We start from the raw sequence: 16,772 nt of genomic DNA, 5'->3' as shown, positions 1-16,772 counted from the left end.
CGCCCAGGGGTAATGATAGATCAATGCAAGAAAAAAGAACGGTGATGGCAGGAAATGCCGTGCCGTGAAGAAATTGAAACTAGCCTCCTTAAAGAAATATAAAAGGTCATCAATCATGCAAGGACCACTACTCAAAAATATTTGTTGAAGGTTGAAAAACTTATTATACCATCTACAGTTAACTCGAAACCGGACATAATCCCTATACCCAAAAATTGTGTGTTCGTTAGTTTCTCTAACCATGCAAGTGCTACATTTGTCCGAATCTATGTTTATAAAACTTTTGAGAAAACTGTGATATGTGTGATTGGTTCGAAGATAATTCAGTAATTTTTCTTTGGAATCTGTAAACGTACAAATGGAGAGTGCTATGGGTAAAGCAGCATAAAGGATAGAGAAAAATGGTTCTTTGACACGTGATATCGCCAAAAAATCATCCTCCCACTCTCTATAGGAGTGTTCCTGAATAGTCTTTAGAACATCTACAGGGGAAGGTTCGACCAAATTTGTGGGACTAGAGCCCAGAACCTTACGGGCCTCTACATGGGCGAGTTCTTTTAAGATAGAACTTTTAAAGGCTTAAAAAAGGGGCCAACAACAAAGGCATGCATTTTGCCCACTAGATGATGCGATGGTGTAGTTTGTTTGAGTAATTTACAAGTATGGAGAGAGTTTGTAATGATAGCAACCTTCTTCTCACCCATCATGAAAGCCACCTTGATGGCCTGAATCACGGCGAAAAGGTTAGCCGCCAAAACTGAGTTGACATCCAAGGAAAAACGTGAGACTTGCGGCTCATCTGGACCAACCACCGCACAGGCAGACCCACCACCACCAGGACCAGAAAACCCTTTGACTTGATGCCCTCCACCGCCCTGCCACACCCAGCCACCACGTGGGCTCTGCCACAGGTACCCCCAAATCATACGACAGGATAACCTAAATCTTATTAGAGATTGCGCGAATAATATTAGGGATTGCGGTGTCAAACAAGCTCTTCACCGCCTTATAGATCGAGGAGAGACCATTTTTAGCGTCCGGGTTCTAAACCACCAAATGATAGGCTTTCAGATTTTTTTCCTTTAATTTAAGAAGTTTTTTGGCTGCCAGGAGAGGCCTTCTGAAACGAAGAGGGGGTTCGTTGGCCAAAGCAAAAATCTGGTGCAAAAAGGTGGTTCTGGTCCGCCCCAAGCTTCTTTTCAAGATACAAGCACATATTGAGTTGAGTTTATTTTCAAAATATTTTGGCGAATTCACAGTAAATGTAGTGGCATACTCTATAATGGGCCTCACCACAGATTTATAGAGATTGATGGCCTTACGGGGTGTGAGACCCCAAGAAAAACCAGTTGAAAAATTCGTCAACCTGCCAGCCTTTACGGTTTTAGGAACAATGGAGTACAAGTGCCCTTTGACCGAACACGTCCTCGTTAGCTCCCTCCTCTTCTATCTCTTCAGCCTTTGCCCCGTTCACAAGCGGAGTCGGTTCGTCGTGATCGGTTTTATCAAATGCCTGATCTGGATGTAATCTCGAGGCTTTTAAATCCCCATCCATCGTATCATGCCACCGATGTGTCGGCCTGCCTTTTGGTCGTTTACCATCGACTTCGATGTTCAGACTAATCTTGGCAAGTGAATTCTCGTTAGCACGAATTGCGTGATCATACCATCGAAGACGCCTCTCTCTCGCAATTTTTCCGCGGTCTGTGCAACCTCATAACGATCGCGGATATCTTCATTTCAGATGTGATCAAACGTGTCACGGCACTAGTCCAACGCAACAGCTTCGTCTCCATTACCGCAAGGCGCTGTTCATTGTCTTTTATAGTCGGCCAACACTCAGAACCATAGAGGGCGACAGGACGGACGACATTGCGGTAAATTTTAGATTTGAGACGTTCGTTGATACCGTCGATCGCAAAGACCACCAGTTGTGAAATAGCATTTCATCCAAGTTGCGTAAATGCGGGAAGCGATCAGTTGATGTATGATGTTAAACCATTGTGGTGGAAACAAATGATCTCCGTCCTTTAATGCCTGCTCGTAAACTACATCGAGCTCGTCCTGCATGCGCTCCGAGGTCTCGCAGTTTATAATATCTAGGAGTGACTCCTCCACAATGGCCTTTTCGTTGACCTTCTGCTTCAGGGACGCTGCTTCCTTTGCTTTCGATTGCTTCTGCTGTCCTGATGTTTTCTCAGACTACAAAAGTCGATGTTCCGTCAACAATGAGCTTGGTTTCCCTTAAAATAAAAGTAATATCGACTAAGAATTATCAATTATATGATACCATTCTACGAGGCGAATGAGCGGACCCTTGAAGTCTGTCCCAACTATGATATCGAAATCATACTTAGAGATTTCAAAAGACAAGTAGCGACGGAGCCCGTATTTAGGCGATACGTTGGCTCGCACAGCTTATATAGGGATACCAATGATAACGAACTGCGGATTATTCAGTCAGCAGTATTGCACGAAATGGTTATTGGAAGTACCTGGTTTGCTCAGAAAGCGGCACACAAACATATGTGCGCCTCTCCAGACAGGAATACTTTCAACCAAATTGACCATGTACTGATCGAATGCCGTCACCTCTCAGGCTTGATGAATGTAAGAACATATAGGGGGGCCAATATAGACTCGGATCACTATCTCGTTGGCATGGTGCTCTGAGTTCGAATTACTACACCACCTAAAATCCCCTCTGACAGGTGGGCGTGAATGCTCAAGCCATTCACAACACAACCCTCCGTAGCACCTATAAGCGGGAAATGGATACCGCAATAACTGGAGTCAACAGATGTCCTGGAGATGAAGCATCAGCAAATGATCCTCATAATTACCTGAAGAACGTTATCATTGATACAGCCACAAACATACTTGGTCCCAACCACAAGAAAAGTCCCAACTAGCTGCTTTGACCATGAATGTAAGTTAGCAATGGAACGGGAGAATGCTACATACCGAGTAATGTCACATTCTGAAAGGACGCGGGCACGCGCGGAGACTTACCACGAACTCCGTCAAGTGGAGAAGCGACTTCACAGACGAAAGAAGGTAGCCTGGGAGAACCAACAGGTCTGTGAACTCGAAAAGTACAGGGAACAACCGCACCAGGCGCGGAAGTATTACCAACAAGTCAACAAGATGCAGCCTTATACACCTCGATGCTCATCCTGCCGAGACAAAGAGGGAAATCTGATTTCCGACAGAATGGGCATATTGGAGAGGTGGGTTGAGTATTTTGACCAACTGCTCAACAACCATAATGTCGGCGAGTAGGAGGTCCCGCCAAGCATAAAAAAAACAATCCGTGCAATCCACCGCCGTAAAAATCATAAGTCGTCAGGAGCCGATGGAATTACAGCCGAATTGGTTGAAAATAGAGGTGACCAATTACACCAGGTAGTTCATCAACTGATGTTCCATCTATAAGATCTTCTCCGCTATCTTGCTAGGGCGGACAGACCTATACACCCAGAATATCAATAGCCAATACCAAAGAGGCTTCACTCCAGGCAAATCAGCAACAGATCAAATTTTCTCTGTGTGGCAAGCGATGGAAAAACTGCTGGAATATGACCATCAGTTGCACCATCTTTCCATCGAATTTAAAGTCGCCAATGACAGCATAGCCAAGGTAAAACTGTACACTGCCATGAAAGAATTCGGTATCCCAACGAAATAATAATACTGACTAGGCTGACCAATGTACGAGGCCAGATAAAAGCAGACAAGGGGTGCCCTACAATGCGTCCTCTTTAACTTAGCCCTGGAGAAGTGATTCGCGATGCCGATGTAAATGCGAGAGGCGCCATCCTCTGCAAATCCACCCAACTACTGGCCTACGCTGACAATATTGACATCATGGGAAAACTACCCGAGATGTACAGTCTACCTTCATCTAGATTGAGCGGTTGACGCGATATCTTGGCCTACACATTAATGAAAGCAAGACGAAGTACATAGTGGCAACCTCAACGCCAAAAACGAAAGAACGAACAACATCGAACAGCACTGGTCAAACGAAAACAATGAAGATAGGAGACTACAACTTTAAGACCGTTGAAAATTTCATCTATCAAAGGTCGAAAATCACAACTGACTTGGTTGCCAACATAACCTAGTTCAGTTTACAAAACCTGTTCCGCTCGAAACGTCTCACCACAGGGTCAAAGCTCTTACTGTACAAGACTATGATCTTGCCAGTTCTTATGTATTCCTCGGAGACTTGGGTTCTTAGCAAAAAAAAAAATGCTAACTCTTGGCGTGGTTAAGAGAAGATCCTCCGATCAGTTTTTGGCCGCCTACATGAGGATAGACGATTCAATAGCCTACATAACGACGAAATCTATGAGCGATACCACGACCGTCTGTTTGTAGATAAGATCTGACTCAACAGGTTGCGATGGGCAGGTCACTTAAGCCGTATGGATGAAGATGATCCAGCCCGTAGAGTCCATAAGGGTTATATCTATGGTAGAAAAAGAAGACGAGGTAGACCCGGCCTGAGATGAAGCAATGGCGTAGGTCAGGATGCCAAAGAGCTTTGAGGGATATCAAATTGGTGGACCTCGGCGTAAAACCGGGGTGTCTGGAGTTCCTTATTAAGGCAGGCCTAAAACCGGATACCGGTTGCTGCACCGTTGATGATGATGATATAGGTCAATTATCTATGGTAATTCAAAGGACTATTATACTTGTAGTGGGGCGTTGAATAAGAAATGAAGTTGTATTGATTTAATCCATATCCTCCTCACATTCCTGATTCCATGTCCGTATCTTAAATTCCAAGCCGATTTCCAACTTCATGTTAGATTTTTTTTAACAAATACTCTTTAAAGTTCTTATTTAAGGTACCGACCTTGCATTCAGACTCGGTAGAGAAAAGGAGGTCTTCAATTATATACTTTCCAAGGAAGGTCATTCTCACGCAAAGCTTCAAATTTACCGACTTCTCCAAGTAATGTTCCTCCAAAGAGAGGCTTCATTTGAGAAGGGATCTTCCCTTTATTTTTCCTTCTCGCGGTAAATGACAGCTTGAAGTTGTCAACTCTCATCGTCCTGATTTTTTGGAACGAACGCTTTACAGTGAAATCGTATCTTAGAAATTAAGTATTCCAAGTGTGTTTCTTCGTCCAAAAATATGAATATTAATTTTCAAAAGTTTTGAAAGTCAAATGTTAAATCGGAAACAGGAAGGATATCTGTCTTTCTTCAAGTTTTCCTTCCACCTGTTCCGTTACTCATGAATTATGAAATATTACTTTCATCTAAAAAGAGACTTCCTCAAAGAATTCTTTCTAAAACTTTGTTTGTTAGGTATTCACTCTAGGAAGCTCGGTGTCGTTGGAACATCCGATATGCAGGGATAATTCTTCCAACTTCCCGAACAGATACCCTCCCTTCCAACGAATTTTATTTGCTCACGAAACCTTATACCCGTTTCAGTGGTGTACTCGAATCGTGGGAGAAGGTTCACTGTCGGTCAACAGGATAATTGAATAATTTATTCATAAGCGACTGGTCATACATCCTGCGTGTCGTCCTCGGCTACTCGACATCTGTTGACTCTTATCGATTCGAATTTCCGCCATGCAAACGTGAGCTCCATTTTTAGCTTCTATGAAATTTTCCAATCAATTTGAGATTTTATTTACAGCTTTCCCACCCTCGAAATTTGAAGGAAAATTCAAACGCGGAATATGGTAAATATTGGGGGAAGGTGGAAGCGTGCAAAGGATTGCGCTGCGTTGCCTGGTTAGAAGTAGCAATGTATCTATATAGGAAGCACGGCGAAATCAGCAGAACATTTTTACGAGGATTAAAGGTGATGTGCCAACTTGAAGGGGTGACTCATGTAGGAAATCTATACATTCTATGGGATAATGTTGACATGCCAGGAATGATGGCTTAGGATTCTAGGTCAAGTGGATGAGCTCAAAAATAAATTTGTTTTCCACAGCTTCGCATGCATATGCATATATTTGTTTACTTTCCACAAGGACGTAGTACCTATCATATGAAACCTCACTTTCTCCGGCTTTCGTCCTTTCTTTGGGGACTGCTTACAACGCATGAAAATATTTGCCTATAGAGGCCTCAAAGGAAGCATTTTAGTGTTCAACAATTCAGTTTATGGAATCTTGGTGAATCATGTTAATCTATAACAAGTCGGAATAGCGGAAGCTGATACTTAGGGGATAAAGGTTTTGTGTTGCCGCAAAGGAGTGGGAAACACCCTGGCACTCTGGATGGGCAAAATGCTAGAAAGCAAACAAATAGAGGTACAAACAGGTACAAATTCTATTATCATGAACACCACCCAAGGCTGTCCACAGGGTGGAGTACTATCGCCGCTGATGTGGAGTATGGTAGTGGATGAACTCCTGGACGTGTTAACTAATACTGGAATACAAGTCCCGGGCTACGCGGACGACTTTGTTCTAATCTGTAGGGGCAAATATGAAGATACCCTATGTGATTTGGGTTACTAGTGCCTGGTGCAGGAAGGTGGGACTGCGGATCAACCCAACCAAAACCACTATAGTACCATTCACTAGAAGGCGTAAGCTGGATCACCTGAAAGCCATAACATTACATGATATGGAGGTCAAACGAGAAACAGAGGTCAAATATTTGGGAATCACGCTAGACCAAAAATTACTCTGGAAAACACATGTCGGAAACACTTGTTGAAAAGCCACGAGGGCTATGATGACTTGCAGATCATAGCAGGAAAAAAATGAGGTTGCAGCCCGAAGATACTACTTTGGATACATACTACAATAGTAAGGCCAATGATTACCTATGAAGCGGTAATCTGGGCAGAAAGAACCCAACTCAGCACACAAGCCAGGGAATTACATAAGCTCCAAAGGCTGGCTTGCGTGTGTATCAGTGGGGCAATGAGGACATGCCCAACCGCATTCCTGGAGGTCCTTCTGGGATTAACCCCTTCCCATCTGCACATACAGATGCAGGCAAGGAGAGCAATATTTAGGATGGCCGGTAGTATGAGTGAGGCGGGGAGCTACATAAATTGAAGGAAGATTGATATCCTTTCTAGGCGGTATCCCGAATTACTGATACCGAGGGACAACATGACAACGAGGTTTCACTTTGATAGGAAGTTTGAAACACGTTGGAGTAAGAAGGCAAACTGGGAGAGCGTGGCTGGGACATACGGCTTAAACCAGCAACTGATTACTTGGTACACTGACGGATCCCTCACAGCAGAGGGAGCAGGTGCCGGTGTCCAAGGAAAATGTACTTTGAGCCAATGGGCAGGTACACTAGCATATTCCAAGCAGAAATTTACGCCATAGACAAATGGGCCTCCTTTAATCTGCAAAGGAACTACAGGGGGCAGAACATAGCTATTCTCACCGATAGCCAAGCAGAGATCAAGGCACTTAGGTCCAACCAGGTGAACTCTAAACTGGTATCGGAATGCCTTGAGAAACTGAATACACTCGGCTCGTCCAACAAAGTCTGGATACTTTGGGCTGCAGGCCATTCTGGGTTGGAAGGCAACGAGGCAGCGGACGAACTGGCCAAGAAGGGAGCAGGAATGCCTTTACACGGGCCAGAACCCTTCTGTGGAATTGGAAACGGTTTCATGGCTATGAATCTAAGAAACGAAGAGAAACGGTTGGTGGAACTATATTGGGCGGGCCTACCAGGGATGGAGCAGTCCAGGGTGCTTATTGGGGAATACGAACCCAAACGTACAAGGGATTGCTTAAACTTCACCAAAAAGAACCTCCGAATCATAGTGGGAATTCTCACTGGTCATTGTCGGCTGAATTATCACCTAGGGAAGCTAGGGATATCTACGGACACTGCCTGTAGGTTTTGTGAGGAGGAGGATGAAACCTCTATGCACGTCCTGGGACAGTGTCCGGCACTTGTGCAAAGTAGGTCGATGCCTCTGGGAGAACACTTAATACCAGATGCAAAGCTGAAACATCTGGAAGTGGGGAACATACTAAAGTTCCTAACGGTTGCAGGCCTGCTTGAGATACTATGATCAACAAGTACACTATAACCAGTAAAAGGTTCACAGTAGTTCTTCAAGGACGCGGTGCGACTTTTCCTTAACAGAATAATAATAAAGGTTTTGTGTTCATCTTATGTATATGGCTAAAAACCCAAAACTGTATTTGTTATATATTTTTTCAAACTACAATATTTTTTTATGTTCGTAGACGGAGGTAGAAAATCTCAGAAAAACCCGTCCGCCTCAGCTCCGTCGCCAAAACGCTTGAGCTACAGCGGGCGCGCCCCCACCAAAAACCACTCCAGGTCTTTCCAGCCCCGCGGGACCACCATTTAGGTATTACTTCGCGGGGTAGGTTTGCCCCTAGGCACTCGTACTTCTCCCATTTGCGGCTTTCCTCCATTTTTGTTTCTTCAGCAACTCCTCCTGTATTTGTATGATTGCGAAGTAAACCGTAAGCCACTTCCCCTCGGACCTCAGCATCTCCGCAACTAAGTTCTCCGGGCTCACGTTCCTGCCCAGCACGTGGTTTAAGCTCCTTCTCTTCATTGCAAATCTTGGACAGTGAAACATCACATGCTCTGGATCCTCCGGTATGCCACCGCATCTAGGACTATTTGGAGAATTACCCAAGCCAAAGCGGTGCAGATACTGCTTGTAGCAACTACCGTACCCCATGAAGAACTGGGTAATGTGATAGTTGGTCTCCCCATGTTTCCGCTCAAGCCACACCCTAATGTTGGGAATGAACTTGCCCTCTTTGCGTTGCCAGAAATCATGCGACTCTGACCTTGCCGCATTTCTACGCTCTGTGTGCTCCTCCATTCGTTTTGCATGGTACAGCACACTCATTTCTTTAGCCAGAATGTCGACAGGGATCCGATGTGGTTCTAAAAGCACTGCAAACCCGCAAAGCCATCAGTCGGTAAACCGAGTTTACCTGTTTCCGCCTCTGAGGGCTTGCAAGCGCCTCTACCCACACAGACGACGAGTAAAGCAGGATGGAGCCCACCACTCCGGATAGCACAAACCTCTGGCAGTGTTTCGGCCCACCAATATTTGGCTGTGACAATGTACTCTTTGGGGCCCGAATCCGTCCCGTACCAGAGAATCCTCTCTGAGAGGTAGTTTTGCACCAAATTCATTAAATATCTGGGGACACCTATGTCAGCCAACGCCCCTTTAATTGTGTTCCAGTTGGCCGAGATGAATGCGTTTTTGCCGTCCAGCGCCAACACGGCACAGCAGCCGGCAGAAATCAGTGCACCTTTTGCTAGGTTTATCACCATGTTAATTACGTCCACTGTAGAGTGGGCACGTCGGAAACCAAACTGGTGTTCCGACAAACCATTGCTGGCTTCGACGATGGATAGGTGTCTATTGCAAATGACTCTCTCCATCATCTTCCCTATTGTATCCAGCAGGCAGATAGGACGATACGACACTGGGTTTCCAGGTTGCTTGCTAGATTTCGGAAGCAACACCAACTTTTGCTTTGGCAGGGAACATTCCTTCTTTTAGGCACGCCTCGAAGGTATTATCGAAAAGGTCGGGCCTAGTCTTCACTGCCAGTTTCAAAGCTCGGTTTGGGATCCCATCTAAACCCAGGGCCTTGTTGTCACCGAACCTACCACATATTTCCCGCAGCTTCTCGACAGTTACTGGAGGTACTATGCCCTTATTTAGCTGGACAACCATTTGACTTCCCCTATTTTCGCGGTGAGGGAACAGAGTGGTAACAAGCTGCTTTTCTGAACCTCTGGCAAACTTGCGGTTTCGTTGTTCCACCAGCAGTTAAGCTGCCTACTGGGGAACAATCGCCCTGTGGACATAGTAGCATCGCATGCTTTTTCTCTAGACCTATCATTCAAGGATATGCCGGGTTTGACTGCCGTGGAAAACCTGTCCTCCTTAAAAGCTTTCGCTGTCCAGCCGAGCATACCACCCGGTATTCTGCGGGAACTCTTTTTCGAGCTTAACCGAACCTTGCCTCCATGCAGATTGCCTGGTGATCACTGTGAGTATAGTCCTCACTGTCATGCCAAGCTAATCTTGTAGCTAAGGCGGCACTCACGAATGTCAGGTGTACTATACACTCCAGGCCCCTTCCCCGGAAAGTGTATGAGGACTGAACATTCGCCAATACCACGTCTAGCTCTGCGAATGCTTCGAGAAGAACACGTTCCCTCACATTAGTTGGCCGGCTGCCCCACTGAGGAGCCCACGCATTAAAGTCGCCTGCAATTATAGTCCGCCAATATCCTCTTGCATCCAAAACCAGAACGGCAAGCATCTGCTCATATTCGGCAAATATAGCGCTGGGTGGAGCGTAGCAACTGTAGATACCTTTGACCTTCGCACTGATAAAACCCTCCTCCGGATGCACCATTAAGGCTTATTCTCCACAAGCCAATAGCACTGCTAGGCCCGTTTGATCTTCGACCCAAATGCTAACACCGTGATAATGGCCACATCGATGTTTTTCTCACGGGTAGTTTACGAAAGTAGATCCTGCTCCGTCTCGCAGTGGTTAAGATTGATTTGTATCAACCTCATCTGCAACTTGTGTTAAGGGCTCTCGTGTTTCCGGGCATCTGCTGTTGCCTGCAATGTGCCGATGGTTCACCCCCTCTTCCCCTTTGTACAGTAGGCAATTTGGGTCAGCTCGGCAGTCCTTGCTGATATGGCCTTCCACTCCGCATCTCCTGCATTGCGTCGACCTGTCATTTAGACTTGTGTATGCCTTCGCAATGTGACCGAAGACAAGGCATCTTAAGCACCGCTTCAACACCTCCTGTTCCCTAAAACGGCACATAACCCAGTCTATTCTCACTCTCCCTGCTGCTAACAGTTTGAGTGCGTTCTCCACTGGTAGGATGATGATGGCGGTTTGTGATAGTGATCTCTGGTCTGCTAGCACTTATGTCGGCTTTCTGTCATAACAACTTTCCGATTTGGTTCAAGAATTTGTCTGCGGTTACATCCTTGGATTTCTTAAGCTCCAACATAAGGTCTCCCTTCTGGGACCGTCTAATGCGGCTGACATTGCCTCCCAAGTTGGCGAGTTCGGGATCTGCCTTCACTCTCCTGACAATGCAAATGATAATCATCTCCGGTCTATTCCTCCGATCATTTCTTTCCCGTGGTTCCACTTTCATCCAAGCCTCCACACCCGCCTTTGAAGGTCCGATCCCTTTTCTCGAGGTCGCTGCTGCAATAATTTCACTGGCAGCTTCTGTTTTAGTTGTCATGAGCTCAGCATTTTTGGGAGTTCAATCCTTTTTTCGGTTCGGAGTTTGCTGTCCTGTTGAGTCGTTCAGCTTTTCGCGCAGCCTCTTCCCCGGTTTCTCCCCTTTTCTATTTTGAACAGGCGTTACTTGAATTGCCTGGCTCATTTTTTCAATCGACGGTTTTCCCCCTCGTTAGTCCTGGGCCTTGCCGTACACCAAACGGATGCCTCTTATCATGGCCCGACAGACGGACAGACAGACAGATAGCAGACATTGTTTCACCCAAAACCTTAAAAATAATAAACAAAAATTGTTAAATCGTGAACGGAACCAAAACGGAGGTACATCAAAGCTCTGAATGGGTCTTTGGCTCGTTAGTGGTTGCCGAAGCTGGAGAAAACGAAATAGGAACGGCAGGAGCTCTTCCCCTTTATTGATCTCAATCGCTGAGTGCTGAATTAAATGTTCGAGCCTATTGCATTGAATGTAATTGGAGAGCGTGATAATTACCTGGTCTACACTACATAGAGTCCTTGTTTTGAGTGGAGTGTGCAGCTCAGCGGAAGCGTGTCTGACTACGGTTCCCAGGAGCAAGGTTCAGTCCCTAGTTGCAGCGCGGAACATTTCTTCTTTAAACATTGAATGGTAATAAACAAATTCCTGTTTAGACTCACTTGCGGGTAAGAAGGTCCCGAGTTCGATTCTCAGCCTAAGCAAGAATGTATTGGAAACAACCACAAATTTGTTTTGAATTATCTCTCGCAGAAGAAACTGACGTTAGTTCGAGGGGTTGCACTTGCAATACGAAAATACGGTGAAAAAATTGCATGTAGCTACCACGAAGAATAAATCCGAATGCCTCAAGCGGTATGTACTGAACCTGACTCTGATCCATAGGGTGGCGCATACAGGTCGGAGATGTCATCACTAAAAGGCTGCCCCTGCCTATGAAATGTCGCGAACGCGAACATCAGGAAGTTCGTCTAAGCTCTTGGAGCAGGCAGAGCCGCGCTAGAGGGCCATCCGGGAGTGGTGGCATCGCAGCTGGCGCAGCTGAATTCAGTGATGAACCTGATAACGGCGTGGGAGGCTTCCATGCCCCGGAGGAACCCCAGCTGCAACGAGCCTTCTATTTATTAGTGGACGGGCGGCCTACGGAAGGAGTGTCATAACCTTCGCTGAGCTGGCATGCGCCATATAGGCAGAGTATAGATCAGCATTATACGGACATTATTCCGCAGACATCCTATACGGGTTGATATCAATAGTACGGAAAGCATCGAGGATTGCCTCCTTTTTACAATGAGAAAGCTCGAAGAAGCGGTTCTCACTACGAAGAATAAAAAGTCGCCAGGTCCTGATGGTATCCCGGCGGAAATTTACAAACTGCTGTTCCGCTAATGACTAAACTTGTTACTTGACTGGAAGGTGCCAGACTCGCGCTGATCAGCAAGGGTAAAGGAGACCCAGAGCTCGCGTCTGCATACCGACAGCTGTGTATGCCTAACACGGCCGCGAAAGTGAGACTCGCTAAGGCAATCCGCGCTACCGAGGACTCATCCCCAAGACAGTTCGTGTTCAGAACCGGGAGATCCACAGTGGATGCTATTATGGAGGTCGTAGATATGGTGCATCGAGCCGAGGCACACACCCGCCGTTCTCGACGGATAGTGCTCCTCATAAAGCTTGTTGTCAGAAATGCCTCCAATTCCATAAGATGGGCAGATATACTCAGTCCAGACGCCAAGCTATCTCTTTCGGATATTGAGGGATTATCTGGAAGACCGCTCTCTACTCTATGAGATGCTAGAGAGCCAAAGGAGGATGGAAATCGCGACGCTTCCTACGATAGTCTACTAGACTCGTTATCCCCGAAAAGTCGCGCCTGGTTGGTTTTGCAGACGACTTTGCGGCGTTTGTTGCCGGACGCATTAGTGAACAGGCGCAAATCAGACTTGGCATATTGATGCGAAGGGTAAGCGGATGGATGACTGCACACGGTTTCAGCCTTCCGCTGGAAAGAAACCAAAGTAGTCATCTTGACCAGAAAGAGAATACCATTCCATATCGACTGGCAAGTTGACCATAGAGTCAAAACCAGCGATTAAATACCTTGATTTAATGCTCGACTCGAAGATGAGCGTCTTCGAGCAAATTAAAACAGCAGCGGACAGGGCTGCAGGTCTCTCAGCCTTGAGTCGGGTAATGGTGAATGTTGGGGCCCTATATCTACTAGGAGACGTGCCCTTATAGGAGCAATGCTGTTAATTCTGCTCTATAGCGCGGAGATATAGGCAGATGCCTTTGACAAGGAAGTGCATCGTACGCACCTTGCTCGCACTGCCTCAAAACCAACCGTGATGATGGTCGCGGTGTAATCCCCATTGCCCTCCTTGCCAAGGACCGTAAAGCTATCTGCCGCCGTAAGGGCGACAACTTAAGATAGGTAGTTGCCCGTGAAGAATGTCAATGCACCCTCACCGAGTGGTAACTCTCTTGGCAAAATGAGCCAAGGGGCAAATGGACTGCGCGGCTCATCGACAATTTAGACCCAAGGTTGAACCGAACGCACGGTGAGATGGATTACTTCTTTACCCAACTTCTAAGCGGCCATGGAAATGTTCAGTCTTACCTGCGCAAGAGTGAGAATGGAATGAAATGGCGGACGACGCTGAACACAGCTTTTGCTCTTGCGAAAAGTGGGACGGCTTTCGTAAGTAGCTTTATGCAGACACAGAGGAGCTCTCTCCAGACAATATTGTCCAGAAGATACTAAAGAGCGCTAGCAGCTGAAATAGTGTTGCACATTATGTTCGGGCTCTTCTTTTTGCGACGAAGATTGGACTCGGCCGGCGAAGGGACCGGATGGCAAGGGGTTCTCTGAACTAACAGCGCCCTTCCTCCCCTCCCCTCCTATTGGTCAAAGAGATTCCCCCCCCCCCCCCAGGGAGATGTTTAGTTGGTAGTCCGACAGCGTACTGTTGCGAGGGTCCAAGACTCTGTGCGTAAACGCATTCACCTACCCCACTCCCAAAAAAAAAGAGCTGTCCCAGGATGGTTAAGAAGTAAGTAACCATTGAACTTCAAGGTACAGAGGAGTCAAAGAAGAACGCCAGCTTCTCAAAAAATCTTGAATTGTGCTAAAGCATATTGTCCGGAACCATCAGCTGTGGCGCGTATGTGCGCGTATCTCCCCTTTGCATGCGTCCATTAGATTTAAGCTGTTCTTGTTCTCTTATAGCATTTGAACTGAGGCGCTACAGTCGTCAGATATTAAGAACCAGGAGTCTGCAAGTATGCATGTTCGTGTGCACCGACCGAGCAATATCTTATTCACAGCAAAAATGAACGACCCCGCATTGGATGAATATAAATGGGATCCTCTGAATTTTTTACAATAAAATTTTGAAAGAAATCTCATTCATTGAACCAAAGATCAATAGCTCTAGTTCCATGCACTTCGCAGCTGCAAATAGGAGCTCAGAGAAAGAAACCTTATTTGATTATAGTCGATATTCTCTGTTCTGAGCTCATTGCAAATTAGTTTTCCTTCCTCTCTTTTCCAGGACTTCATCGCCGACGTCGCCATCATCCATATTAGAACATATACGTAGCTCACATCATAGACGATCACGGTCAACATGGACCGTTTCAACCTATGAGAATCAACCAATGATCTCATCATCGTCATCGCTTCGAAAGCGATACAGCAGTTTACCCAACGGTTTCGTTGCACTACACCAGGACTGCAGTAAGGGTGAAGAACTATGCCGGGAGTACGGCACTTGCAAATCTAGAAGTCGAAAAGACAGCAACTGTAGTCGGGATGGAGAAAACGTTTGCTACGGTCCCAGACAATCTCTAACCATGACTAAAAATGAGTACCTAGAATTACCACCGCCTTGTACCTGTCCCTACTTCGGTGATCGTCCATTCAAAGCAACCCCAAAACCCACCGAAGTTAAAATTATCTCATCAACTCATTTTCAAGGAGATCCAGTAGACAATAAAGGATTTACCACTACAGCTATTGCTACAACGGTTTCAAATTTAGTTACTGGTAAGTTTCCTCCTTGAATAAATCATTACCGCCATGTTGTTGCCTTAAATGACGCTTCCCTACTTTGCGCAAATATCACAGATAAGGACTCTCGAGAGCATTACACTTTTTCTTTCTTCCTTTACAGGTAAAAAACCATCAACTGATAGCTCTATTTTCCTACCGTTACCAGCAACACCAGTACGAAAACTTAGTTACTCAAAAACAGTGTCAGTAGTCACGTGGGACTCGTGTCGCAATAAACGCCGAGGCTCAAGCTTTGGAGGGGTGCGCACTTCTCTGCTCCTCACCCCAACCAAAGTACCTACTCAAGGCTCACCATTGCGTCGCTCAGCAACCCTACGCAACCACAACAATGTCAATCTACTAAACTGTGACAACTCAAAATCCATAAAAACGACGCCATCGTCGCCATGTTTGATGCAACGCAACACCACCGTACGGTCGCACCACTCCCGCAACTCCAGCGTCATCTCGCGGAATTCCTCGCGTCACGGTCGCATCATTCGACTTGAACAAAAAGCCACAAAAGTCCTGGGTGTCGTATTTTTCACATTTGTAATCCTATGGGCGCCATTTTTCGTTTTGAACCTACTACCAACGGTTTGTGGGCGGTGCGAGGAGAACATCTCGCATTGGGTGTTCGATGTGGTCACGTGGCTTGGCTACGCCAGTTCAATGGTCAACCCGATCTTTTACACCATCTTCAACAAAGTGTTCCGCCAAGCTTTCAAAAAGGTTCTCATGTGCAGATATGGCGGAAAGCCAAATTGGCGACCGAATAGATAACATACGGCTACTGCGGTGCTACTAAATAAAAAATCGACTGAAGTTGTAGTGGGAATCGGAACCGGGAATAGTTTTGTAAAGAAGAAACAAGGATTGTAAACAATTTAGTTAAGTCAATAAAAGTAGAAGGATAAGTAGCTAAAAGTGATTTTATGTAATTTATTTGTGATTAGAGAGAAATATTGAAAAGAGAATAATTTTCGGAGGAAAGAGATTGTTTTATTTTGAGTACTATCGTCCCCAGGATCCAGGATGCCTAGAGAGCCTTCAATACTGGCAGCAATAACATCCGAAAGAGTTAGTTGAGGCCAGGTAAGAAGCTCCAGTAAAAGATGAAAAAAGTCAGGGAAGACAGTCACGAAGATTACCAAGGTCTAAGATTATCTAGTCTAAGGACCAAGGCTAGGTAAATCTATCGAAGGTCAACAAAAAAAGAATGGAAAATCTAAACCACTGACGGGTTCAGCTGGTATCCTATCTTGAGATACCAATCTACAATGGCCCCACAAGAAGGTCTCCGATCTGATAGTTTTGCGGTGTATAGTCGGGTTCCTATTATTTTGGCACTGCGAGCACCCACTACATTATCGACTTGTGGTTAAGCCTCTAATTCAATGGAAAATAGAATAGCTTTAACTTGGAAGCAGGAAATAATTCCAGAGTTCGTTTTAATCCCGCGCGGACTCACTAT

At 45.8% G+C, this 16,772-nt stretch overlaps 1 protein-coding gene across 1 annotated transcript in view; it reads left to right on the top strand.

Annotated features, from left to right (window-relative positions):
- Positions 1-16,291, top strand: part of LOC119659915 — a 441,895-nt gene extending 425,604 nt beyond the window's left edge. Inside the window, exons 7-8 of the mRNA XM_038068240.1 lie at positions 14,799-15,292; positions 15,420-16,291. Of these exons, the coding sequence (XP_037924168.1) occupies positions 14,799-15,292; positions 15,420-16,081 (1,156 nt within the window). The 3' untranslated portion in view covers positions 16,082-16,291. The remainder of the gene's footprint in view (positions 1-14,798; positions 15,293-15,419) is intronic.
- The last annotated feature ends 481 nt before the right edge of the window (positions 16,292-16,772 follow it).

The sequence above is a fragment of the Hermetia illucens genome, chromosome 6, assembly GCF_905115235.1.
Source record: "Hermetia illucens chromosome 6, iHerIll2.2.curated.20191125, whole genome shotgun sequence".
Taxonomy (NCBI): domain Eukaryota; kingdom Metazoa; phylum Arthropoda; class Insecta; order Diptera; family Stratiomyidae; genus Hermetia; species Hermetia illucens.
This window is presented reverse-complemented; position numbering and strand designations above follow the sequence as displayed.